The 27288-nt window shown below is 35.1% G+C and overlaps 1 protein-coding gene and 2 long non-coding RNA genes across 15 annotated transcripts in view; 2 read left to right on the top strand and 1 right to left on the bottom strand.

Annotated features, from left to right (window-relative positions):
• LOC138695076 (F-box/LRR-repeat protein 2-like) overlaps positions 1–27288 on the top strand; it is a 361245-nt gene that overhangs the window by 25942 nt on the left and 308015 nt on the right. For 2 of the 12 annotated variants that reach the window (XM_069819449.1, XM_069819445.1), the window contains one exon: positions 5435–14307. The exons of 9 other annotated variants lie outside the window; for them this stretch is intronic. In XM_069819449.1, coding sequence (XP_069675550.1) covers positions 5456–6937 — 1482 coding nt within the window. In that variant the 5' untranslated portion in view covers positions 5435–5455 and the 3' untranslated portion in view covers positions 6938–14307. One more of the 12 variants, XM_069819446.1, reaches the window with a different exon arrangement.
• LOC138695081 (uncharacterized) lies at positions 19152–20672 on the top strand. The gene is made up of 2 exons (XR_011331050.1): positions 19152–19585; positions 20320–20672. It is a non-coding gene; the product is annotated as an uncharacterized lncRNA (long non-coding RNA).
• On the bottom strand, positions 20802–25307 carry LOC138695080 (uncharacterized). 2 transcript variants are annotated; one of them, XR_011331049.1, is made up of 6 exons: positions 24934–25307; positions 23892–24082; positions 23651–23709; positions 22668–22707; positions 22416–22543; positions 20802–22074 (listed from the first exon to the last, which is right to left on the bottom strand). It is a non-coding gene; the product is annotated as an uncharacterized lncRNA (long non-coding RNA). The 2 variants fall into 2 exon arrangements; XR_011331048.1 differs by having other exon boundaries at positions 22416–22707.

Below are 27288 nucleotides of genomic sequence, written 5' to 3'. Positions count from 1 at the left end.
GTTTTTGCAAAACTTGCTAACTGAATAAACTTAATTTTACAGGAGAGACAAAACACAATAGTAAGCAAGTTTTGCTGTAACTCTCACCTATAGTAGAAAGCAAGTTTTGAAAAAAAACATTCACACTTTGACACACTACAATGAAGAGAAATAACCCAATTTTACTAACACATCTTGAACATCATGTAGAGGCCTGCCTTATGTTAACGAATCCATTAAAATCTCAATTTTTCTAATTTTGCAGTTAACAAGTTTTGCAAAAACGGTCCTCAATTACTCTTTCTTCCAAATAAAACTTGAAAATTTTCATTATAAAATACTGGTATACATGAACATTCTACATAGTTGATTGTTCATCACAACATGCGTGTGACATCTGGCAACGATGTACGCATAGTTTCAGTGATTACTTCCAGGGAGCAGTGCAAGCAGACAGCAGTCATTTCTCTTTCCTGCAACAACTGCATTCGTGTGATCAAGAAGGCAATGCCGTCACCCCCTCACAGTCGAATGAAATTGAATTATGAGTTTAATTAATGATGTAAACAATTTCTTTTTAGTTTCAAAGGGATTGTTTCAATAATAATAATAATAAAAATATTTTATTATTAAGTTGCTGCGAAATGTGCTCGAAATTGCTCTTTTTTTTTTTTTTTTTTTTTTTTTTACGAAATATTCACCGAAATTAAAACATGTCAATCACAGAAATCAGGACAAAATAATCAACATAAAGTCACACCCCTACTCATGATCAATAAGAAACTACACCATAAGTGGAAATCAAATAAAGTCCAACATTTACAATAGTAAATGGTGTAATAAAATAACTAAATCCAAGTGTGAAATGACTAAAGTTCTGTATTTAATTGCTATTATTCTTATAAACTAAGGAAAAAAAAATAACAGATTTAGTTGAAAAACAACATACTTGGTAAAACTGTCCCAACATGCAAGCTACGAGGCATGTCCAGAAAGTAAGTTTCCCTAAGGCCATTTAGAGAAAGAAAATATAATTTGATGGAAAGATTTATTGGAACAGATACAGCAGTTGTTGAGCTATTTTTCAATGTATTCCCCCACGGGAATTGAGACATTTGTCATACCGTGAGATTAGCTTTCGTATCCCTGTGTCGTAGAAATCTGCCACTGGGATTGGAACCAGTGTGTAACAGCCATCTGCACCTCTCTGTCACTGTGAAAATGCTGACCGGACAGGAATTTCTTGAGGTGTAAGAAAAGATGGTAATCACTGGAAGTGAGATCATCTGCATGAGTTATGCTGGGAGGTGTTTCAACATCCACCCTACAGCCCGGATCTCACTCACCATCCCACGTTATGACAAATGTCTCAATTCTGGTGGGAAATATGTTGAAAAATAGCTAACAATTTCTATATCTGTTCCAATAGATCTTTCCATGAAATCGTGTCTTGTTTCTCTAAACGATTCCAGGGGAACTTACTTTCTGGACGCGCCTCGTAGTTACCAAAGCAGCCAGCAGTGAGCAGTATTTCTAGCAAGAAACTGAGCTTAAGAACGTGCTCTAATCGATCAAAGACTTGACAATTCTTTGAAGGAATTGATCAATGGGATTCAAAAATATTGTGGTGGCAAGAGCCACAATAAAAAAATGGCGTTCTGGATGAGGGAAGTTGAGTTAATTCAATTATATGAATTAAACCCAAGGGTTATGTGGAATACCACAATAAAGTGAAGAAAAATAATGCATATGAGGAAACTGCACGGCAGATATCTCGAGTTAAGTACCAAAACATGGATTTTTTTTAAGAAAATTCTAACCTTTCACCTAGATGAACACTAATCATAAATACTTTGCTTCAAAACAATATGCAATCATAATATTCTTTCTTTTAGGGTACCGTATAGTTAAATGATATGTACATATTGTTTGGTATAGCTTAGTTAACAGCTTATCATCCAGTCTGCTCTCAAAAAAGCCGAAAGTCAGAATTTATAAAACAGTTATATTACCGGTTCTTCTGTATGGTTGTGAAATTTGGCCTCTCACATTGAGAGAGGAACAGAGGTTAAGGGTGTTTGAGAATAAGGTGCTTAGGAAAATACTTGGGACTAAGAGGGATGAAGTTGCAGGAGAATGGAGAAAGTTACACAATGCAGAATTGCACTGATTGTATTCTTCACCTGACATAATTAGGAACATTAAATCCAGACGTTTGAGATGGGCAGGGCACGTAGCACGTATGGGCGAATCCAGAAATGCATATAGGGTGTTAGTTGGGAGGCCGGAGGGAATAAACCTTTGGGCAGGCCGAGACGTAGATGGGAGGATAATATTAAAATGGATGTGAGGGACGTGTGATATGATGGTAGAGACTGGATTAATCTTGCTCAGGATAGGGACCGATGGCAGGCTTTGGCAAAGTATTGTGGGTCCCTATCACCTCAGCATGGTGCATCCTCAGGTTGCTGATAGAGGAGACGGTCTCCAGATATGGAGGATAGCTGCGAATATATTGAATAAGCAGTCGTGGACAGCCGATAAGGGATGGTTTTCGAGCTTGGGGATTGGGTGAAGAGCTTAATATTTGGTTAATAATAAAAATTATTATTATTATTAAGAAGTACCTACATAGAATTTCGATTTTACCTGCTTTGGTAATATTTTGGTAACAGTTGGCTACATTCAAAAGACAGCCATATTACTTTTTTAGGAACTACTCTTACGTCAACTTCACTCTAACATGAGACTCACAGCTTTACTTCCCTTGCAGAGGAAGTTTTTAGATGGATTTTTGCCCCAAGATTTTGTCCTATGTCATGTTCGATCCAGCAAACTTTGGGTTCCTAAGCTAGTGTGATAAACATTAAATTGCAGATGATAATGATGAAAGGTAATATATACTAGCCTTTGTCTGGAGGTTATTTGGAGTTCCAATATTCACATTGGGAAAGAGAAATAATTCTGCATTCCAGTAGTAGTAATTAATTTTTCTGAAACATGTGGTGTGAGGACATACAGTCTCTCTCATTTCATTCATTTTCTCAATTTATGTAAGGAACAAGATTTAAAAAAAATCGGTACAGCCAACTTAAGAGTTCCTCGCCATTTTGTGTTTGTGATTTCATATGAAGACTGATGATTAATTTACCAAAAATGAGTATAGCTTAGTTCATGCCCATCATTCTATGATAAATTTACTTCTAACTTACATACTAAATACAATCAAAGTTCATGCATTGTTGTATGTGAGTTTCTGTACACAGAGAGCTGCACATCATACTCATACAGGGTTGCCAGATAAAAGAATGGAAACCGTCGTACTAACTTTTGAAAATAGTCGTATTTCTCTCTACTTCCTAATGAATCTCTAGTCAACCGCTGTGTAGTAATGGTTAGCATATCTGACTGTGAAATGAGAGGGCCGGCATGTCATTACGCAGTTGATAAATAATCGCTAAATAAACCTATATATAACCTATTTGTCGAACAAACAAGGAAGTTAATAAAATTAAACTCTTATTACTTTCATATAACCAGGCTGTATACGTGAAACCTATAGCTCAAGAATTAAAAATGCTACTGTACTAATTATTGTTCACATCCACAATGACATTCAACATTGAAACAAATCACCATCCATTTCTTCATCCTCAACACTTCATCGCCGTAAGACGTGCACGATGACGCTTGGTTAGAAACAACTTTGTTATATTTAAAGTCTGCAGAAATTTTATCTTTGGCCGGCACGGCGGTAGATAGGCCTATTCTAGTATCAATAAATGTGGCGGCTGAAAATTATATCAAATTAATTCATCTACAGTCGACTCAAACCCGACACCTCTATAATGTCAGTGCGTTTGGACTTCTTAATGCTACTGCGGTATTGTTTAATTGATACTCGTAAAAGACTTCCTTTGTCGAACAAACAAGGAAGTTAATAAAATTAAACCTGTATTACTTTAGTATAACTGCGATGTATACGTGAAACCTAGAGCTTAAGATGATAAATTATGACTTCCATAGCAAGCATAGTTTCCAGATTTTAAAAGCATCACGCCCCCTTAAAAGCATTTTTCTCTCATATTAGTCCAGGACATAATAAATGAAGAAAACTTGTCTAAATGGGACGAATTAAGCATCAATTTTATTTTAATTATAAACCAACATTATAAAGTTTCCATTATTTTTTCTTTTCACTGAAATAGTCGTGCAAAAGTGAGTACGACATAGAGCTCGGTCGTACCTCGTACAATTATAGTCGTACGTATGGCAACTCTGTACTCATAACCACTTTTTCGGTGTCAGTAACTCTGAAGACATATTTTCGCGAAACTCTCGAACTGGACTTCTTGCAGCACTGTAATATATTTTCTAATGATAAAGAAAAAAAAAAAAAAGTCCACACCTGTGGAGTAACGGTCAGCGCGTCTGCCGCGAAACCAGGTGGCCCGGGTTCGATTCCCGGTCGGGGCAAGTTACCTGGTTGAGGTTTTATCCGGGGTTTTCCCTCAACCCAATGTGAGCAAATGCTGGGTAACTTTCGGTGCTGGACCCCGGACTCATTTCACCGGCATTATCACCTTCATCTCATTCAGACGCTAAATAACCAAAGATGTTGATAAAGCGTCGTAAAATAACCTACTGAAAAAAAAGAAGAAAAAAAAAAAAGAAAATAAAGGCTGATTATGTGGTCTGTAATCCAGGTGTGCTTGAGCCTACTTGCACATGCTAGAATTTGGAATAACGTTCATTTAAATATCGCATTTCCAAATCACCACTTTTCCTTGTAAGAAAGTAAATCAAATTAATTTCATGGCAACACTGTTAAACTAGAGATTTTCTTTTGTTATCATGACACTCTGAAAGTTGATGTAACCTACTTATGTGAAAGTAATGTTAAGTATAGGGCTGTTATAAAATCCATTTGGTGGAAAAGGTAATAAGCTTGACAGCAGATTATAGTTGCTAAGGAAACAGAGGAGTCTAGGTTGACTGTTTATGGTCCATATCTTTTACAACCACATTCGAATCAAATGCCAGAGACGAACTTTAACTGATTTCCTTGAATGTATGTAAAAAGCTTCAGGTTGTTAGGTGTTATCTGCAACTGTTGTAAGCTTTAGAAGATGGACTGACCCTTATATGATCAGTTGACACATCACACTGTTCCAATACTGGTTGATGGATTTAGTTGATCAATGACTGTATGTTTTAATTGTGCAGAAAATGAAGGATTAGATGTTGAGTTTAGAATTATAGTGAAAGTCACATGTCAATGTGAAACCGACAGTCATAATAATTAAAGTGTAGTGTGTAACATGCTATGCTTTAAATTTATTTTATGCTTTTGGCCACAAGTAGTACACCAGATTAGCAGAATGATGTTCATTAAACATTTTAATCCTGAACTCGAGAGCTGTAACAGTGGCAAACTGACTTCCTGTTTTTGCAGCTTGAAGAGACTTTCCGCACAATGGCTTCTGGCAAAAGCTTTGCAGATTTGCCAGACGAATTGTTGCTCGAAATATTCTCCAACTTGAACAATGAAGATCTTGCAATGTCTGTGCAACATGTGAATTGCCACTGGAGAGAGGTGTCTCAAGATGATGCCCTCTGGAAGAACAGAATCTTCAGTCCGGAATTCGAGATGAGCGATGAAGAGATTTCAAGACGTTTGAAGAACATGCCTGCCCTTAGAACTTTAGTGCTACAACGCGGAACAAACACAAGAATCCTAGTTCGCGATTTGTGTAGATCTTGTAAAGACATAGTGCACCTAGAATTCAAGTGTAGTCATAAGATAAGCAATGCTAAGTTGAAATGCATAGTTAAAAATCTCCCGAACATAGTTAACCTTAGCATTCCTCTTCCAAGACAGTATCACCAATTAGAATTTGCCAGTTTTCTTGGACAGTTCCAAAAACTGACCACGTTGGGATTTACAGATAAATATTTTCACTCTGTTGAAGATGGAGTCCTCAAAGCGATTGCAGATGGCTGTCCATGTTTACAGAACATAAATTTAGGGAGTTCTAACTTCTCAGATGAGGACATGAAGTACTTTCTTGAAAGAAAAGGACCCCACCTCTTGTCTTTTACTGTAAGGTGCGACTTCTCTCTTTCTGCTCACAGGTTGCTGTGTGAGTGCAGTAAGCTGCAACACCTTTGTTATGACATTAATTATAATGACGACATACAAAGAACAGATATGGCACTTCTCTCAAAGTTGACAATGTTGCAATATTTGACATTGTCTTCCTTTAGAGAAGATCAAACAAGAGGTATTCCCAGCATATTCCAAAAGCATTCCTTACCCAACTTAGTTGCTCTGAGAATTGAATACTGTGATGGTCTTGAGCCAGCTGCGCTCACTAATGTTTTATTGAACTGTTCTCAAATTAAGTCTCTCAGGGTTAATGGGTTTGAACTTAATGACGATTGCTTTCAGCATATCGGGAAGTGCGTAAATCTGGAGTACCTTGACATTAGTGTATGTGAATCAATAACAGACAAAGCATTGGAATACATTGGTGCTGGGTGTAGCAGACTGCAACATCTGGATGTTGGAAATTGCTATGGACTGACAGATAAGGGCATAGAATACATTTGCAATGGATGCCAAAGGCTGAGATACCTTAACATCCAGTCATGTAATAATATAACAGATGCCGTGTTCGAACACATTATCAAATTCAAGGAGCTGAATATTCTAAAGATAATGTGGATTCACGATTTAAAAGGAACAAACTTCAACTTGCTTCCATCACATCTTTGTTGTTTAAAAGAATTTTACGTTGAAGGCTGCTATGCTCTGGAGGAAGACTTCCTGGACAAACTTCAAGCAGAGATGCCCCTGCTCAAAGTAATTGGTAGATATTGTGGTGATGAACATGGGGAAGAATTTGATATAGATCTGGAAGAAGTATCTTTTGTCATGAACAACTTTCTCTCATGATGAATGTTGATTTTAGCGTTCAAACCAGTGAGGAATTTTATATTGATCTCAAAGAAGTATTTTCTGGCATTAACAGTTTTCTATCATAATGAATGTTACTTCATAAATTTAGTGTTCCAGTAATTTTTACTGTAAAATTGTTGTAGTTTTTCTTATTTTGACTTTGACAGTGTTACATGAGTGCAGAATGAGTCAAGCCTAAGTTACTGGCATTGTTAACAATCTAGGATTTTTTTTATGGCAGGGAGCACATTAGGTTTTCCCAGTCAGTTGTGTCCTCTTTGCCTGGCACAGAACACAATGCGTGGATTTTGCATTTTAATTGTTTGCACTAAGTCGGTGACACAATTCTGCTGGCATTTAGCATTGTAAGGCCAGGTGCACACAGAATCAGATGTGGCATGATGTAACTTTTGCTTTATAGTGTCTCACAACACCTCATGACAGCTGAACATGGTTTGCTCGCAACAACTGATTTGCTGGCTATGTGGGTTTGGAAAACTGGCTAAAAAATGGCGTCAATGAAAGAAGACTGTCTATATGAGAAATTCTATTGTATTTGGTTATTATTTCCTAAGGACGCCTAATACGCCTAAAAATCTATGCAATTGAAAGAGTCTTAAAATTAAATACTACTAATGCAGTGCACAAACGTCATTTTGTATGTTTATGACTACTTCATGACTCACAATAATGAAAAGTATATTCAATCAATAAATGAGTGATAGTGTAGAGCACAGAAGTAGGTCTACTACAAATTATTATTATCCATTTTGAATCTTGTGTACACTACTTTTAACACTTGAATATAAGTAATTCGGACTTACTCGTGTTAATTATGTAAGTCTGTGCAGCTTACAGCTGTTTCGGTGCTTCATCACACCATCCTCAGAGCCTACTAGATATCAGCGTCATCTCGAACTTCTCTGCCTGTTGTGTAGGTGCGTTTGATTGTTGAAAAGTGGAGTCAAATTTTGTGTGTGTGTGCGTGCGTGCGTGCGTGCGCGCGCCACGATTGACTGCAAAGTCCATTTTGCCATTTTGTTGGTTGCATTCTGGGGACAAGTTACAAAGCAATACTCTCAAATCCTGTGCTAAGTGTGAATGCACTTTTAATTCACAAGATGGTTTCTCTGTTTTTTTTTTTTTATGTTGCAATGTGTACATTTTCCTAACTCGGCCCAAAATTGCTTCTGACTATTCATCTTTCCTTATTTATTCCAGAGCCCTGTGAAGATTATTTAATTTTTTTTCTAAGATAAGACTGATTAGTTTTATGTAATGTTTGTTCACAGCCATGTAAATTATAATAGTAATGTATTAGAACAATAATTTCCATTTCATTTCATTTATTATATTCCATAGATCTTACATTAACAATGAAGCTTTAAGATGTGGAACAAGTCAAAATTTTACAAGATTACAATTACAATTTTTACAAAGTTTTTTTTAATAATTTTTACAGTATTTTACAATTTTTACAATTTTCTACAATTTTGCAGTTTTCTACAATTTTTTACAGTCTCTTACTTCCATTTGTTGTTTGAGTAATAACTATTGATGAAACTTACATTTTATTGATTCAGTCAGTAAGGTGACAGTTTAAATACACACACACTTTGCAAAATAGAGATTAACAGTGAATATAATATTCATCCACGATGGCATTCTGAAGATTTTCCACTGATACTGTTCGACTTTAAGTGATACTTTATGTAGTACCTTATGATTGTTCTCGCAGTAGATTTAATGTTCTAATGTATACTCCAAACTTACGTAAGGACATAATTTGTATGGTACTTATTAAATTAATACACAATATACAAACTCCTGTTTCAATTAAATCGGTCATTGCAGAAAGGAGATAAGTCATAAAATCTTACTTTTGAGATAATCAATAAAAACTGTTTTCTTCTTCCAATACTAGAGTAATCATTATACCTAAATATTTTTTCTTACTTTGTTTATGAATAGTGAAGTATAATACATCATGTTAGTCATCTGATATCTCAAACATTTTTGTTTAAAGTTGTTTACTCGAACCATGACTTATCCCCTTTCTGCAAGGAATTGTTAAATATAAATATATATATATAATTTACAATTTTGGGCTAATGTAATATTTGAAAATAAACTAAATGTTAATGATTACAATGATAACGATGTTTTTGTGTTTAATTACTACATTACTGTCACCATATACATAATTATTTTTGCATTTTAATCATTATTCCTACTACAGAAATGTACCAATATGTGATTTTATATCACAGTTTTAAATCAAAACTCTACTTTTAAACTAATACTTAAAAACTGCATATAGGAGAGCACAATAAAAATACACTAAAGTACTACACAAAATCATTTGTTTCAATTGTAATAGAGTGTATTGTTAGACGTTGGAAGCCACGTCATTTGTAGATTCCTTGTCACAAGATGGCCAGTTCAGGATCTCTTCGTAAAAGAGTGTTCCAAAGGAATGTATTGCCTCACTTTCGATAAGTCTCCAAGTTTTTTTCGTATTAATGGGAATTTTCCCATTGTATGCTTTTGTGTAGGCATTACTATGCGTCCAGAACCTGGTTTTTTTCATACAGAATCTGTGTTTCCTCATTTCACTACCAATGAACAAACTGACAGTCACACATCCTGGATCATCTTTAGAGTAAACAAATTCACTGAATTGTGCTGAAGAAAACATATTGTTATCTTTCCCTTTCTTCTTCAGTGTGTCTAATGAGCAGGTGGTTTTCTTGCAATACTCTGGCCACCAGTATTTAAAATTCAAAATATCATCAGTAGTAACTGATTCTACAGAAAATCTGTTGTTTGTGTTTGCCTGGTGGATCAAGGTATTGTATAGGTCTGGCACATTATACCCTGTCTTTCTTACTTAGTTTGCGCTTCACTACACCAAAGTTGCGATCACAGGGAAGAAATGAATGGCCTCGTTGTGGAAAATAATGAATGATTTTGCAAATTAAGCTTTCAGGAATAACTCCCTGTAAAGTTAATTCGAATAATTTCTAGGGAAAAATTGTTCCGGGGCCGGGTATCGAACTCGGGACCTTTGGGAAAAATTGGATCGGTGTCGGGTAGAGTTCCCGGGTAGCTCAGTGGGAGAGCATTGGTACATTTACCAAAGGTCCCGGGTTCGATACCCGGCCCCGGAACAATTTTTCCCTCGAAATTATTCAATGAATGATTTTGTTAAATCTCCCCATTTGGGTCAGTGCAAGCATCAATCGAATTAAGGTTATGATTTTTATTTTGCCCTCCACAGTTATCAGTGAAAAGATACAATTCCTTGACTGAAGAAGGGACATTATTTTCAATGTAGTTCAGAAGGAACACACTTCATTTGAAGATTTGTGGCCTATACCTTCATGATAGGAATAGAAGTGCGCCGTATGGTCTTTGAAATTGTGAATGTTGAAAATTGATGACCCAAAGTTGCGTCTAAACAAACAATGAGTAGTTTCTTGCCCACATTGTTCTCCTGCCATACGGGCTGCTACAGACTTCTCAATGGAATTGACGTTCCATTGCCTTCAGTTTATTTTTCTTATTTACATTTCTGCTGTAGTTAATTTCATTGCGTTTATGTTTACCACTAATAAAACAGTTTTCTTCCCCTGGGTCACTTACTACTTCTAGCTTATCTGTCATTTTCCTTATCAGCTGATGGGCACGTAACTTATTAGATCCGTGGCACTCAGTTGCGTCACGTCGTCAGTCAGTGCAGAAAGAAGGTAAGTTCCTAACTTATCCCCTTTCTGCAATGACTGCGCTGCTTATGATACTCTGCTTTGCGTTGAGAATGAGCAAATTTAGCCCATTTCTGTATGGAAATGTGTGTCTAGGTCTGGAGAAAACAATGGCACTCTTAACTCATTTTCGTGTTTTTCATGACTATCCCCTTTCTGCAATGACTGATTCAATTAAGGAATAGCCTACACTTATGATTTGTCAGTGACTGCTGTGAGTTGGTTCGAATCCTACTTACGGGAAAGACAACAATGTGTTGTATCCGGGAATCGAAGCTCTTTCTGGCTTAACATAACATCAGGTATACCACAGGGATCGGTACTCGGACCATTGTTGTTCACAATATATGTCAATGATATTGCATCTATTGTAAGGCATTGTAACTATCACTTGTATGCTGACGACCTTCAATGCTACATCTCTTCCCGCTTAGACCGAATAAATGATGCTATAGACAAATTGAACGAAGACATTGACTCGATTGTGACATGGACAAAGAAATTCCATCTTAATATCAATCCTGGAAAGGCACAAGCAATTATATTAGGACACAAACCGACGCTGTAAAGCACCGCGACATTTCCTCTGTTAAAGTAAGTACAGTGCATATCCCTTTCAGTTCTTGGGTAAAAAATCATGGCATTCACATGGATAATAATCTCAACTGGGACATGCAAATCACAGAAACCTGCAGAAAAGTATATTCTATTATCCATGTGCTAAAAAGGATAAATGTTCATCTTCCCTCTTGCTTAAAAAAGTCCCTTGTGCAGACACTTGTATTTCCCTACTTTGACTATGCTGACATTTTACTGACTGACCTTTCCAGCGACAACAAAACGAAACTTCAATGTACTCATAATTTGTGTGTACGTTTTGTAAGTAATGTTCGTAAATATGATCATATTACCCCATCCCTGGAAACAATAGGTTGGCTTAAACTAGATAAGAAAAGAAATTTACATTCACTTCTCCTTCTCTTCGAAATCTTGAACTCTTCTATTCCTTCGTACCTGTTGTCTCGCTTCACTTACCTTTCTTCCCACCACAATCTGAACACACGCTCTCGCCATGAAACAATACTAACAATACCATTCCATCGCACCTCCTCATACTCATCCTCTTTCACAATAGCCCTGCCAGGACTCTGGAATTCGTTACCTGCTAGCATCAGGGACTGTCAAAATAAAATTGAATTCAAACGCAAACTTACTAGGCAGTTGGTCAGTAATTGAGACTCGTTCAGACATGGTTTCTTGTTTCTTAATCTGTCACAAAATATTTCAATATCCGGTAATTTCATCACTATAGATTTTTGTTATTGTAGGTTTAATTTGTAATTCAGTAAATACAAAAATATTCTTTGTTCTTAGCTTCTATGATAAAATGTCTAGCTTTCATTAATCAGGTAATCTTGTCGTATTTTAATTTTTATTGTAATTGTAATTGTAAATTTAATATTAATTGTAATTTTATTGTTCATATTATAGTTGTAATCCCCTGGTAGAGGGGCAGAGAAGGCCTGACGGCCTTATCTCTACCAGGTTAACTAAATAAATACTACTACTATGATATTCCATGTTTGAACAGTAATAAGTTATAGCACGTATATGCCTTCATTGTTCATCCTTCTTGTGCCAACTCCTCTTCTAATTCTGCTGCTTCTATATATATATATATATATATATAGAAGATTTTAACATTTTTCCTCTGCAGCTATCACAATAACAGCTTTAGCAAAATTCCCATCAGTAAATGACCTTAGATTTTTCGCTATACATAGAGTGATTTTGAAGCTCAAGAGAACAGAATATTCGCTAATTTGATGATCAAAAGTTCCTTTAACTGTTTTATCATTTCATCACGTTCATCTCCCTGATATTTGTCATATTCATTTGCATGGCACGAAGAATAGTGCCGTTGTTGATTAAACTTTTTAATACAGTGCATTTCCTTGCCATAAACTACTGTAAACATTTTTGCCTCTTCATTACACGATACAAAAAGGAAAAGATCCTCCCATACTGACAAGAAACTAGGTACGGATTGGTTAGAAGCTATCGCAAAGATATCTTTACTTTCGAAGCTTATGACTGAACACTCGCAATGCCTTCACACTGAATTCACCATACCGTAACCAGCTACATGTGCACTACTAGCTGTACAAGCCTTGCACTCACTGCACATATGTCACGAGTTGTCTAAACCTGCATTAGAATGTTACGAAAGTGACATGAATGTTAAGATATATTATTAGCCTTTGCTTTGGTTTGCTCACGTGTAGCTATTGAGTTCATGATAAGGTGTGCTAATCTTAAACCGTGAGACACTCTTGATTAAGAGTGGTGAATGTACTTGCCTTTGTCTGGAGGTTATTTGGAGTTAGAATATTCACAATGGAAAGTAGAAATAATTTTGCACATTATAGTAATTAATTTTTTCTAAGACATGTGGTCTGAAGACATGCACATTTCATTTCCTCACCTTATTTAAGAAAAAAGATAAAAAAAAAATCGTTTGAATCTATTTCGTGTTCTTTGCTTCTAATATCATACAAAGATCTATAAATAATTAATTAAACATGAATGTATTTCATGTGCATTATTTCACGATTAATATACTCCTAAATAGTAAATGCAATCAGTATCCATGCAGTATCGTAGAAGAAATCGTTGGACACCAACAGATAGATGAACAGTAGAGCCAAAACCACTTTTTCACTGTCAGTGATGATGGAGACATTTAGATATCTCCGCGAAAATATTGAAATGAATTTTTTGTAGCACCATAATACTTAGTCTAATGTCAAAGTAAATAAAAGATAACTGTGAGTACTTGAGAACCAGGTATGTTTGAACCTACTCTTGACAAAGTAAATTAAAGTAAACTGTCAGTGCCTGTGATCCAGGTACATTTGAGCCTACTCTCTGAACCCTAGGATTAGGTATGACTTTAATTAAAATATCGCAATTTTCAATCGCTAAGTAAATCAACATTAATTTGAAGCTGGACTTATCGCTAACTAGAGATTTGTCTTTGTCATCATGATACTTTGCAGCTTGTTAAAACTTCCTTAGGTGAAATGTACGGGAGGTAGTCTTGTTTATAGGGCTGTTACAAGAGGTGAAATCCATTTGGTGGACAAGGAATTAAGTTTAACAGCAGATTGTAGTTGCTAAGGAAAGAAGAGTCTAGGTTGACTGTAACGACCCTTATGTTTTAAAGCTACATGCTCAGCAAATGTCAGAGACCAACTTTGGAAGTATCAGATTGTTATGTGCTATCTGCAAACATTTAAAGATGGATTGAGCAGTGTAACATTGGCATTTGTGGCATTGTATAAATTACAGCATAATTGTGCAGAAAATGAATGGTGTTGACTTTCGAAATATAGTGAAAATCACATATCAATGTAAAACTGAGTCAAAATAATAATAAAGTGTACTGTGTAACATGCAATGAAAAAGGTTTTTTTTTTTTTTTTTTTTTTTTTTTTTTATGCGATTGGCACAAGTAGTATACACCAGACTCGCAGAATGATGTTCATTTAACATTTCACTCCCAAATTCGAGAGCTGTAACAGTGGCAAACTGACTTCCTGTTTTTGCAGCTTGAAGAGACTTCCCACACAATGGCCTATGGCAGAAGTTTTGCAGATTTGCCAGATGAGTTGTTGCTAGAAATATTCTCCAACTTGAACAATGAAGATCTTGCAATGTCTGTGCAACATGTGAATTGCCACTGGAGAGAGGTGTCTCAAGATGATGCCCTCTGGAAGAACAGAATCTTCAGTCCGGAATTCGAGATGCGTGATGAAGAGATTTCAAGACGTTTGAAGAACATGCCTGCTCTTAGAACTTTAGTGCTACAACGTGGGACGAACACAAGAATCCTAGTTCGCGATTTGTGTAGATCCTGTAAAGACATTGTGCACCTAGAATTCAAGTGTAGCCATAAGATAAGCAGTGCTAAGTTGAAATGCATAGTTAAAAATCTCCCGAACATAGTTAACCTTAGCATCCCTCTTCCAAGACAGTATCACCAATTAGAATTTGCCAGTTTTCTTGGACAGTTCCAAAAACTGACCACGTTGGGATTTACAGATAAATATTTTTCCTTTGTTGAAGATGGAGTCCTCAAAGCGATTGCAGATGGCTGTCCATGTCTACAGAACATAAATTTAGGGAGTTCTAACTTCTCAGATGAGGACATGAAGTACTTTCTTGAAAGAAAAGGACCCCACCTCATGTCTTTTACTGTAAGGTGCGAGTTCTCTGTTTCTGCTCACAGGTTGCTGTGTGAGTGCAGTAAGCTGCAACACCTTTGTTATGACAGTAATTATAGTGAAGACATACAAACAACAGATATGGCACTTCTCTCAAAGTTGACAATGTTGCAATATTTGACATTGACTTCCTTTAGAGAAACTCAAACAAGAGGTATTCCCAGGATATTCCAAAAGCATTCCTTACCCAACTTAGTTGCTCTGAGAATTGACTACCGTGATGGTCCTGAGCCCGCTGCACTCACTAATGTTCTATTGAACTGTTCTCAAATTAAGTCTCTCGGGGTTAGTGGCGTAGAAGTTAATGATGATTGCTTTCAGTATATTGGGAAGTGCATAAAATTGGAATACCTTGACATTAGCTTATGTGAATCAATAACAGACAAAGCATTGGAATACATTGGTGCTGGGTGTAGCAGACTGCAACATCTGGATGTTGGAAGTTGCTATGGACTGACAGATAAGGGCATAGAATACATTTGCAATGGATGCCAAAGGCTGAGATACCTTAACATAGATGCATGTTATAATATAACAGATGCCGTGTTCGATCATATTATCAAACTCAAGGAGCTGAATATTCTCAAGATAATGAGGATTAACATTTTAAAAGGAACAAACTTCAACTTGTTTCCGTCACACCTTTGTTGTTTAAAAGAATTTTACATTCATTGCTGCTATGCTCTGGATAAAGACTTCCTGGACAAACTTCAAGCAGAGATGCCCCTGCTCAAAGTAATTGGTAGATATTGTGGTGATGAACATGGGGAAGAATTTGATATAGATCTGGAAGAAGTATCTTTTGTCATGAACAACTTTCTCTCATGATGAATGTTGATTTTAGCGTTCAAACCAGTAAGGAATTTTATATTGATCTCAAAGAAGTATTTTCTGGCATTAACAGTTTTCTATCATAATGAATGTTACTTCATAAATTTAGTGTTCCAGTAATTTTTACTGTAAAATTATTGTAGTTTTTCTTATTTTGACTGTGACAGTGTTACATGAGTGCAGAATGAGTCAAGCCTAAGTTACTGGCATTGTTAACAATCTAGGATTTTTTTATGGCAGGGAGCACATTGGGTTTTCCCAGTCAGTTGTGTCCTCTTTGCCTGGCACAGAACACAATGCGTGGATTTTGCATTTTAATTGTTTGCACTAAGTCAGTGACACAATTCTGCTGGCATTTAGCATTGTAAGGCCAGGTGCACACAGAATCAGATGTGGCAAGATGTAACTTTTGCTTTATAGTGTCTCAGAACTCCTCATGACAGCTTAACATGGTTTGCTCGCAATAACTGATTTGCTGGCTGTGTGGGTTTGGAAAACTGGCGTAAGCTAGAAAATGGCGTCAATGAAAGAGGACTGTCTATATGAGAAATTCTATTGTATTTGGTTATTATTTCCTAAGGACGCCTAATACACCTAAAAATCTATGCAATTGAAAGAATCTTAAAATTAAATACTACTAATGTAGTGCACAAAAGTCCTATTGTATGTTTACGGACTGCTTCATGACTCACAATAATGAAAAATATATTAAATCAATAATGAGTGATAGTGTAGAGCACAGAAGTAGGTCTACTACAAATTATTATTATTATTATCCATTTTGAATTTTGTGTACACTACTTTTAACACTTGAATATAAGTAATTCGGACTTACTCGTGTTAATTATGTAAGTCTGTGCAGCTTACAGCTGTTTCGGTGCTTCATCACACCATCCTCAGCCTACTAGATCTGAGTCATCTCGAACTTCTCTGCCTGTTGTGTAGGTGCGTTTGATTGTTGAAAAGTGGAGTCAAATTTTGTGTGCGTGTGCATGTGCGCGAGCGCTCTCTCTCTCTCTCTCTCTCTCTCTCTCTCTCTTTGTTTATTAAGTCCTATGCTACAATTTTGCCATATGATTGACTGCAAAGTCCATTTTGCCATTTTGTTGGTTGCATTCTGGGGATAAGCTACAAAGCAATACTCTCAAATCATGTGCTAAGTGTGAATGCACTTGCAATTCATAAGATAGTTTCTCTGTTTTTTTTTTATTTTACAATGTGTACATTTTCCTAACTCGGCCCAAAATTGCTTCTGACTATTCATCTTTCCTTATTTATTCCAGAGCCCTGTGAAGATTATTTAATTTTTTTTTCTAAGATAGGACTGATTAGTTTTATTTAATGTTTGTTCACAGCCATGTAAATTATAATAGTAATGTATTAGAACAATAATTTTCATTTCATTTCATTTATTATATTCCATAGATCTTACATTAACAATGAAGCTTTAAGATGTGGAACAAGTCAAAATTTTACAAGATTACAATTACAATTTTTACAAAGTTTTTTATAATTTTTACAGTATTTTACAATTTTTACAATTTTCTACAATTTTGCAATTTTCTACAATTTTTTACAGTTTCTTACTTCCATTTGTTGTTTGAGTAATAACTATTGATAAAACTTACATTTTATTGATTCAGTCAGTAAGGTGACAGTTTAAATACACACACGCTTTGCAAAATAGAGATTAGCAGTGAATATAATATTCATCCACGATGGTATTCTGAAGATTTTCCACTGATACTGTTCGACTTTAAGTGATACTTTATGTAGTACCTTATGATTGTTCTCGCAGTAGATTTAATGTTCTAATGTATACTCCAAACTTACATAAGGACATAATTTGTATGGTACTTATTAAATTAATACACAATATACAAACTCCTGTTTCAATTAAGGAATACACTTATGAAATTCCATGTTTGAACAGTAATAAGTTATAGCACTTATATGCCTTCATTGTTCTATATACACTTTTAACACTTACATAATCACTGATTAATTTTAGCCTATAACTTCTTTGCTGTGTTAATATGAGGAAATTAATCTTCATCTTACGATGTTTGGTGACGTATACACGTCCGTTGATGTGACGTATTAATGAATTTAAATACTATTATAGTCACAGTCATGCCATAGTATGAAAGAAAAATTTCACAACCTCGAGCAGGAATCGAACCTGCGACTTCCTGTACTCCGGTCAGGCGCTCTACCACTGAGCTATCGAGTTTGTCTCACGCCAAAGGTTTGGAATTATCCTTTCATACTGGCGACTCTGTTATAGAGTACTGTCCATAGCGTCTGATCTAGTCAGCACTGCTTATGGGTTGAAAGAAACTTTACATTTGTAAAGTGTAAAGCATGTGTTACAAAATAATGTCCTGTGAAAGAAGAAAGTGTTCAATCTGCATGAAGAACGGCAAGATATTTGAAAACATAACACACTGAAAACTTTATGTCCTAAACGAGAAACAAATTCGAACACTGTAAATATAACCTTTTTATACAAGTTTAAGTAGTTATTATGTGTACTCAATATAGCCCTGATTTATATGCATTTATAAAGCTTGAAATATGAATGTAAATATGCTCTACAAAATCTTAAAATATTCACTGTAATCAATATAAATCTCGAAAATAACACCTCGCAAATGTTTCTTATTTTTAAATGGAGTAAAATATATGGCAGTTTTTTAAGCCTGAATATATGAACAGTTTGTTAAAAGTTGTGAAAAACTTTGTACCTTGAAATAAAAAAAAATAAAACACAGTTAAAGAACTAACTTGAGTTTCACTATATTACTTAAGTAGGTATAAAATTTCTGTCTTTTATCCATATTAAACTTGAGAATTGCAGGAAACGATTAATGTCAACTTCGGTGTTTTTCATATTGAAGTTCTCACGCCTATTAGAAAACAGATTTTTGTACATTGAGAGTGACCTCTCATGTTACAAGAAGTCAAAGGTGCACGGGATAAACTCCATGATCCTTCTTGTGTCAACTCCTCTTCTAATTCTGCTGCTTCAATTTTGCTATCCTGCAAACAGAATGGTATCCAAAAGTTTTTGTAAGCACTGGTTGAATTTTTCCAGAAACATTTATTAAGGTAAAACTAAGCATGTATATACCGTATATGCAGCACATCATATTATTCACATCAGTACTGAAACAAATGTTTCTTTGCAAAATTAAAATAAACATTTCTTCTCTGTTTCAAGAAAGACCATTAAACATTAATACACCAGATGAACTTTATTACGATGAGTTTTTAATTATCTGTATTGGCTTTGAAGGCAAACTTACATTTTCAAAATCTTCTAGAAGATTTAGGGCCTGTACTACGACTCTCGGATAAAGTTCTAGTTTAAACTTATCCGGCAGATGGCATATTTATCCGGAAGTTGGGTTGTAATTGCGTACTACGACTTTTGGTTATGTGCAATCTGGAGGCTAAACTTCCAGATTAGCAATCCGGGAGGCAGAGTAGCAGATTGGCGTTATCCGGAGGTTGGAACTCGGTGTTGAAATCAAGATGGCTGCACGTTGTACAGCTGGTGATTTGAAGGATCAATTTAATTTTGATACTGATTCTGATGATAAGTTCTGGAGCAGATCCTTCGTTATATCAGAACAGCAAAACGAATTACGCCGCGTCCAAATAATTTTGAAGAATGGGATGACGAGAAATTTTTTTAGACAGTTTCGAATAACGAAACCTACTACATGAAATCAATTATCAACTGAAACAAGACACAGCTCGTAAGTACACAGTTAATAATAAGCTACACTATTTCGGTAGGTATTACATCAATATTTTGTATATAATAGCACTATAATAATTACTTTGAAGTACAGTAACCTGTAATACAGTAGAAGTGAGGTTAGAATGTTGCCCTTACAAGGTATGAAGGTGATTGATATAATAATATAGGGCAACCTACAATAATAACAGTTTCAAAATACTTTTATATAAAAAATAATAACAGTATATAATATATCAAAATCCTTTATATGGTAAACTACCATTTCTTCACAATTGCGTTACCACTTTAAGATACAAATGTATTCACATATTTGGGTTCTAGTCAAGTCATATGTACCATAAACGAAAGAAAAATTGAGTGCCGACACCAATTTCCCAAATAAAGGTGGAAAGTTGCTGTGAAAGTGGAGTGCGGTGGAGAGGTACGGGTAGGCGGGATCGCTCTATCGAGATAGAAGGGTAGGCGGCAGGGAAGGGCAACACATTCATTTCATTACTGTGTTTCCTTACTAATTAAAGGGAAAAGACAAGTTTTCGTAAGATCGAGTTAGTGACAGATTAGTATGATTTGCATATATTTACAATTGTCTAAAAAAAAATGTCAAAACTACATCCAAACCTCTCTCTTCCAGGCTATCCTGTAGGGAGCCTTGCCTTCTTTTGGTAACGCTATTGTAAAGATTTACCGGTAAAGTTGTAACCAAATCTCATTGTTTATACATTTTTCCAGAAATAATGCCTTACCTCCAATGGACCAACTACTACTGGTATTGAGATTCTATGCCACTGGGAGAACATTGACAACAGTAGGAGATTTTTGTGGGGTCCACGAAGTTACAGCAGGAACTGTTGTCAATCGAGCTAGTGCTGCACTTGCTGCTTGGTTTAATTGAAGTGATGACTTCTAATGCTTCATTGGGAGTAGTTTTATTTGCTCCAGTAATTAAGTGCAAGGCTTATTTCCCCCCCCCCCCCCCCAAGGGATTCTGTCTCTTTTTGATGCTGTTACGAATACTTCTGAATAGTATTTTAATACAGGTTTTATGTATATATTATAGGTCTTGATTAAAGTTTTCCTAGAACTGTTTCATTTTGTGTCTGCTAGTTGTTTAAGTCAACTCTCCGAAGATAGATTGGAATACCAATAAGGCATCACTCATGAGACAACTGTCAGGAGATAATGTGGTAGGGTGGCAAGTTCCCTTCTCCTTCCTTGCATATATCGCTCACCAGTAGGAGTAGGCCTAACATATTTCATTAATCATACTTAAGATATGCTTGCTATATACAGTATTATTATTTAACAAACTGTAACAGTTTATTAAATTTTAGACGTGACAGTTTTTCTTCATTTCCTGAAAGTTTTGAAATTGGCATTTATGTTTTGCAAGGGAGCTGTTTCATTCACGCTAGGCCTAGTGATTCATGTATGCAAACATATTCATATCGTTACTTTTTATATATATTTTATTGCTTGGATCCCTCACAGTGATGTCTTAACAGGCTAAGATGATTCAAACACAAAGGTTTGATAAATACATTTTAAAAATTATGACCAGGTACACTGTAGGCTATATAAAACAATAAAAATGCACTGTATCTGCAATTCAAATTTATTTTACATAAGCAAAATATGGTAAAACAACATTTTTCAAGAGGCACATTAATTGAAGCGTCGGCTGGAACAACATTATAAATTATATTTGGTCAAATTTACAGTAGCTGCAAAAATGTGTATATGCGTACAACTTTGTTCTTATGAGGGTAGCAAACTTTTGAGTGGACAAATTTTACGTACTGCATTGATGGACAGTTGCAAGCCAAGGAGTATAGCAAGGTAACATGACATACAACATTATTACATGGAAACACACGGAATGAAAATTTTGTAACTTACAACGTTGTTCCAGCTGACGCTTCAATTGTATTCAGGTACTCTGTGAATGTGTACTTAAAACAAGAGAGATGCACTATAGCTGCAATTAAATTTAAAATTTATTTATTTATTTTGTGTGAACAAAACACGACATTTTTCAGGAGACACAATAAGCATAATCATGTATCACATCCACTGTCTCATTATATATGCTATGGTACATGTCATATTTACAAATTAATAATATACAGGCTAATACATAAGAGTACATAGTAACTGTAATTAAACACAACACAAATACATATGCAAATACACAAAACTTGGAAAACTGTGGCAGAGCCAACTTCAGCTATAAGCCCCATTTGTTAGAGATCTGCACGGGCCATAATTCTTAGGCCCGGCCCATCTCGGCCTGATCTGAACCAGACCCGAACCCAACCAGAAACCTTAGATTAGCTAATAATTATCACCTGACTCGAACCTAATCCTGAAGACTAGCAGATAAAGCAGAGGCCAGAGACCACAGGGATCAAGAACAGCTGCAAGAGATTATCACTCCATTAGAAGGATGAGAAGAAGTAATCTCCCAGTCATCCAGGTCAAACAAATCTGGTCAACAAAATTAAACATATTTTTTGTTAAAACATAAAGAATGGGTGATTATTGTAGCATTTACTTTCTGCCACTAATTGAAGATGTCTTTGTAGATAGACCACCCATTAAAGAGGAGGAAAAAGTAATGTAAAAACTCCAAATCTTACTTTTGATATTCCAAACCCCATCTCTTTGCAAACATGAGGATATGACTTACTTTTATTTCAAATCATTCTATGTTATAATGTTAGCATCCAACTTTCAACTAATGTATTTTTTAAAGAAATCACTGTAATAGTACTGAAGTTCATGAATTTCTAACATCTCAAGTAAAAGTAAGTCAACATTAAACTTACAGTTCACAGATGGAGAAAGATTTTTCAATGTGGCTAATGCATTCCTCAGAGGCTTGCTTTTTCTTTCTTTCTTTTTTTTTTTAAGCATCCTTGGGGTGTAACTCGATCAGCTATTATCCCATTATCAGCTGAAATATTTAAGAGAGGGATATATGCTTATATTCAGATCTTTCTGAGTTTAGCCTACACTACCTACACTGAATAAACCAGTAATTTCACTTAAAACTTACTTTCATTACACTGTGTAAATACCTGTACAGTGGAAGACCTTCACCTGCTGCACCAGCTGACTCTGTAATATTTTAAGAGTGGAATTAATTCATAAGATATTTAATTCTGGAGAAAGATGATGTTTTATCATAAATGTGTGGACACTTCAAAGTCAGCAGCTGTAACAGTATTGTATTTTCTAACGTGCTATTAATCCAAACTCATTTTTAACAATAAGAAAGTGAAGCTGCAATAAAAAAGAGAGAGAGAGAGAAAACCAAGCAAATAGTTCTATTGTAAATAGAGTGTAGTCAGTTTCTGTTTTACCTTATGAAAAGATATCTTTCAGTTTTTCTGTACACAAAAAATCATTCACAAGTTTCAAAGTGAGAATCCTCACGGTAAAATTGAAATACAACTTAACATAATGTGGCCTAATCTAATTAAAAACCCATTACAGAGAAATCTCAAAATAAATTCTTCAGTTTAGTGTACTTTCTATTTTTAGGCCTACATTTATAAATTTCAAATTCCCACTCAAATCCCACATAATATTATAATACAATGATGTTTAGTTTTTATGACATCCATTTCTTGTGACCATTTCATCATTATGTACAATTTATATTTTAACATTTTTTTTTTAACTTTTGCATCTAATTTATCTACTGCTTGCTGCAGATTTCATATAGTATGTGTGTTAGTTTTATTTTCAACATGTTGGCTGAAAATGTGTTTACATGTTACAGCTATTTCAGATTGGAAAAGGATCATACGTAGAATGTGAAAGAATGTTTTGTAGTATAAATCAAATTATCTGGAGATATTGTTGGGATGTCCAGTTTCACTTCAAAAACTAAAGAATTGCACTGTGAACCTGAATGGTAATAATAGAAATAATAGTATTATAAAGTAATACCGACATTAAATTAAATTTGTATAACAATTTTCAAGAATCTAATATTTTCTTTTATCTCTAAAGCTCATCATCTCTTCTTCTGACTCTTAATTCCTTACACACTAACCTCATTCGTGTTATTAGCTGCACTGGTATCAGTGGAACTTGGTTTAGTTACTACTTCGGCTGTAACAAAAGTAAGTAAATAAATAAATAAATAAATAAAAAGAATTCAAACTTGTGTTATACAATTTCCTCTGCTTATTATGTAATAATTGTATAAATTAACATATAAGTGCACTTATGCATTGAATATGAATAAAAATCACTGAGAAATCACTCAATTGTAGGAGAATTAAATCACTTACCTTGGCTAAGTTTGGATTTGGTTTTGCTTCAGTTGGAGGGGCTCCAATTGTTTGTAGTCTGCATTGTCTCTCTGCAGCAGCAATTTTCTTTGTGTTCTTTTCCAAGAATTCAAATTTGCTTCTCAGCTGTTTTCAGGTCCTTGTATTTGTGCTGATGTTACTATATTCTTCCCATGCTTCATTCTATATTACTAAAAAGGAAGTAAAACTAGGTTAATTCCATATGCAACCTACAACATTAGAAGATATACTGTAATTCTCTTTTTCCCTTATCTAAGTTTCTATACCTAAATAAGCAAGAGCTTTTAATGGACGATTGTCAGTACAATATCAAACATGACTATACTGTACATAGAAACTTTGGAAAAAACTGAATATCTTCTGTTTCTGTGTTATTTTACGAGGTGTTGAATGTGCATTACAGTGAGTGATTATAGTCGAACTGGTAGCAGCAACAGATATTGCATTTTAGTGGAAACGTCTCTCCACCTCATGCTGTTCTTTTAAAAAATAATGTTAGGCCCTATCTGTGATCGAATGGTATTATAGGCCTAATACAAAATATCCGCCCATTTACTAACAGTAAAATACGTAGGCCTAACATACTGAAATATTGGTAATTTGCTAGGAACAGTGTACCTTGCTGTACTAATGTTGGTTAGAAATCCCAGGCCAAAAACATCATTCATTATTATCAGTATCAGTGAACGTTTCTTTTTAAACGAGTTACTATGCCTTCGACCCATGATTTGAAGCCGTGAGTACACTATTTCTAAAAAATTACCGAAATAGGCCCTATTCACTAATAATGTAGGCTATACAACAAACTGAAAGCACACTTAATATTAATTACAATACAAAAATAATTGCCACCTACACTTCTTGTGCAGTTACACATGAATAAAACAATGATTATGGAGAAAAACGCACTTTTCCTGGAACCCGCACCCGTCCTCTTTAGGCCTACTAATTAAAACCAAAATATTATCATATTGTAGGAATTATTACTATTCGAAAAGAAACATAACCTTTAAAATCTTACCTTTTGCTTCCATGTAAAGTTTCTTCATACAGTATGTGTAATTTTCTGTTCTTCACTCTGTTATTTTCTTGGCTGGAGCTTCAGCATTATAATAAATAATAACAATAATGCTTACAATAAAACCTCAAAATAAATAGTACCATATAAACACGGAACATAAACATGAAATACGCGGGGAAAGGTATACCAACGCAATAAATTTCACTACATTTTCAGTAACTTCATTGCCAACGTAATAAAAATGTTACTATATCTTCCGGATAACAATCCTGCAGTTAAAATCCGCTGGTAGTACAGAACAAAATATTTAACTTCCAGATTGCTAAACTGGAGTATACGAATCTGGAGCTTTAACAGGCGATCGTAGTACAGGCCCTTAACATTTTTCCTCTCCAGCTATCACAATAAAAACTTTAGCATAATTCCCATCAGTAAATGATCTTAGATTTTTTGCTATACATAGTGATTTTGAAGCTCAAGTGAACAGAATATTCGCTAATTTGATGATGAAAAGTCTCCTTTAACTGTTTTATCATCTCATCACGTTCATCTCCCTGATATTTGTCATACTCGCATGGCACGAAGAATAGTGCCGTTATAGATGAAACTTACAGTGCCACAAACTACTGTAAACCTTTTGCCTCTTCATCACACGATACAAAAAGGAAAAGGTTCTCCTATACTGACAAGAAACTAGGCACGGATTGGTTAGAAGCCATCACTAAGATATGTTTACTTTCGAAGCTTACAACTGAACACTCGCAATGCCTTCACACTGAATTCCCCATACTAGCTTTGCACTTGCTGCACATACGTCACAAGTAGGTTGAGTTGTCCAGGTCTGCATTAGAATGTCACGAAAGTGACATGAATGTTAAGATATACAGGGACATCATTTTGTTTTTACTAACATTTTTAATATTAACCTGGCTATACTGTTGGATCAACGCCGTTTGTTACCCCCTTCCACGACTGGAGTTCGATGATACTGGTGTAATATACAAACAAATCACTTTACTAGGTATAGGAGGGAAGAAAAGTAGTTCATCCATTTAGGTAAACTAGGAAATATCGCGCTTTTGAGTTTGATCATTTTCATTAGGTTTTTGTTTAATCAAAACACAGTACAGTATTAACAATAAGTGTCTTTACTCACGAACTGAGCTGTCCATGTGGACGTATTCATTATGCAGTGTATATTATACTGTCTACAGCACATAGCGTACAATATAGAGAATGAAGTTAAATTGAAAAATAATCATAATAAGGATATTTAAACACGTTTTTGAAAATGGTGGCCGTTCATTTCGATACAGACTTCAGTTCTAATGTTCATATTATCGCACTATAGACTATTGTACCTAATCCCAATTACCAGTTTCGTCCTTCGTACTAGTAACTCATGTTGAAATAATTCTGCACCTACTCTATAAAAGAGTATCTTACATACTGTAAATTCAATCTTCACTTCTGTCCGATCCGAAAAGATAAAATTACTCAGACATACTATCTACTGTCCGTCCAAGTGGTTATGTCGTAGGGTCGTAGAAAGGGAGGAAATCACGTGACACTTAATTACTTAACGAGGCCCTTTTATTTAAGTTATTCTAAACAGTTGTATAATATTACGCAGACGTCAAATTCCTAACAGAAATTAATGTTCTCAGAAAAGAGCTAAGACAGCCCAGCCACTAGCTGGCGAATAAAAACTGGTGGGGGAAACCAGGATACGACGTAGGCAAATGGACGACAGTACCTGTGCGAAAATGATTCAATATTGAAAGCTCTTTCGTCGCTGGAAAACGTGAACATATTTTTTGAACGTACTGTTTACTATGACCGTAAGGCTACTATGACTGTATATGTGGTCTTGTATCTGTGTGGAGGACGGTTGAACTTCATTAGTAGGAGGGGTGGGAGTGAAGTACATTCAAAAGCTCAGGTACAATAAAAATTGAAGTAAAAATAAAATTATGTCCCTGTATTATTAGCTTTTACTTTGGTTTGCTCATGTGTAGCTATTGAGTTCACGATAAGGTGTGCTAATCTTAAACCGTGAGACACTCTTGATTAAGAGTGGTGAATGTACTTGCCTTTGTCTGGAGGTTATTTGGAGTTAGAATATTCACAATGGAAAGTAGAAATAATTTTGCACATTATAGTAATTAATTTTTTCTGAGACATGTGGTCTGAAGACATGCAGTCTCTCCATTCATTTCCTCACCTTATTTAAGAAAAAAGATTAAAAAAAATGGTTTGAATCTATTTCGTGTTCTTTGCTTCTGATATCATACAAAGATCTATAAATAATTAATTAAACATGAATGTATTTCATGTGCATTATTTCACGATTAA

The sequence above is a fragment of the Periplaneta americana genome, chromosome 2, assembly GCF_040183065.1.
Source record: "Periplaneta americana isolate PAMFEO1 chromosome 2, P.americana_PAMFEO1_priV1, whole genome shotgun sequence".
Classification (NCBI taxonomy): domain Eukaryota; kingdom Metazoa; phylum Arthropoda; class Insecta; order Blattodea; family Blattidae; genus Periplaneta; species Periplaneta americana.
The sequence above is the reverse complement of the archived record's forward strand: the minus strand, read 5'-3'. Positions and strand labels throughout refer to the sequence as shown.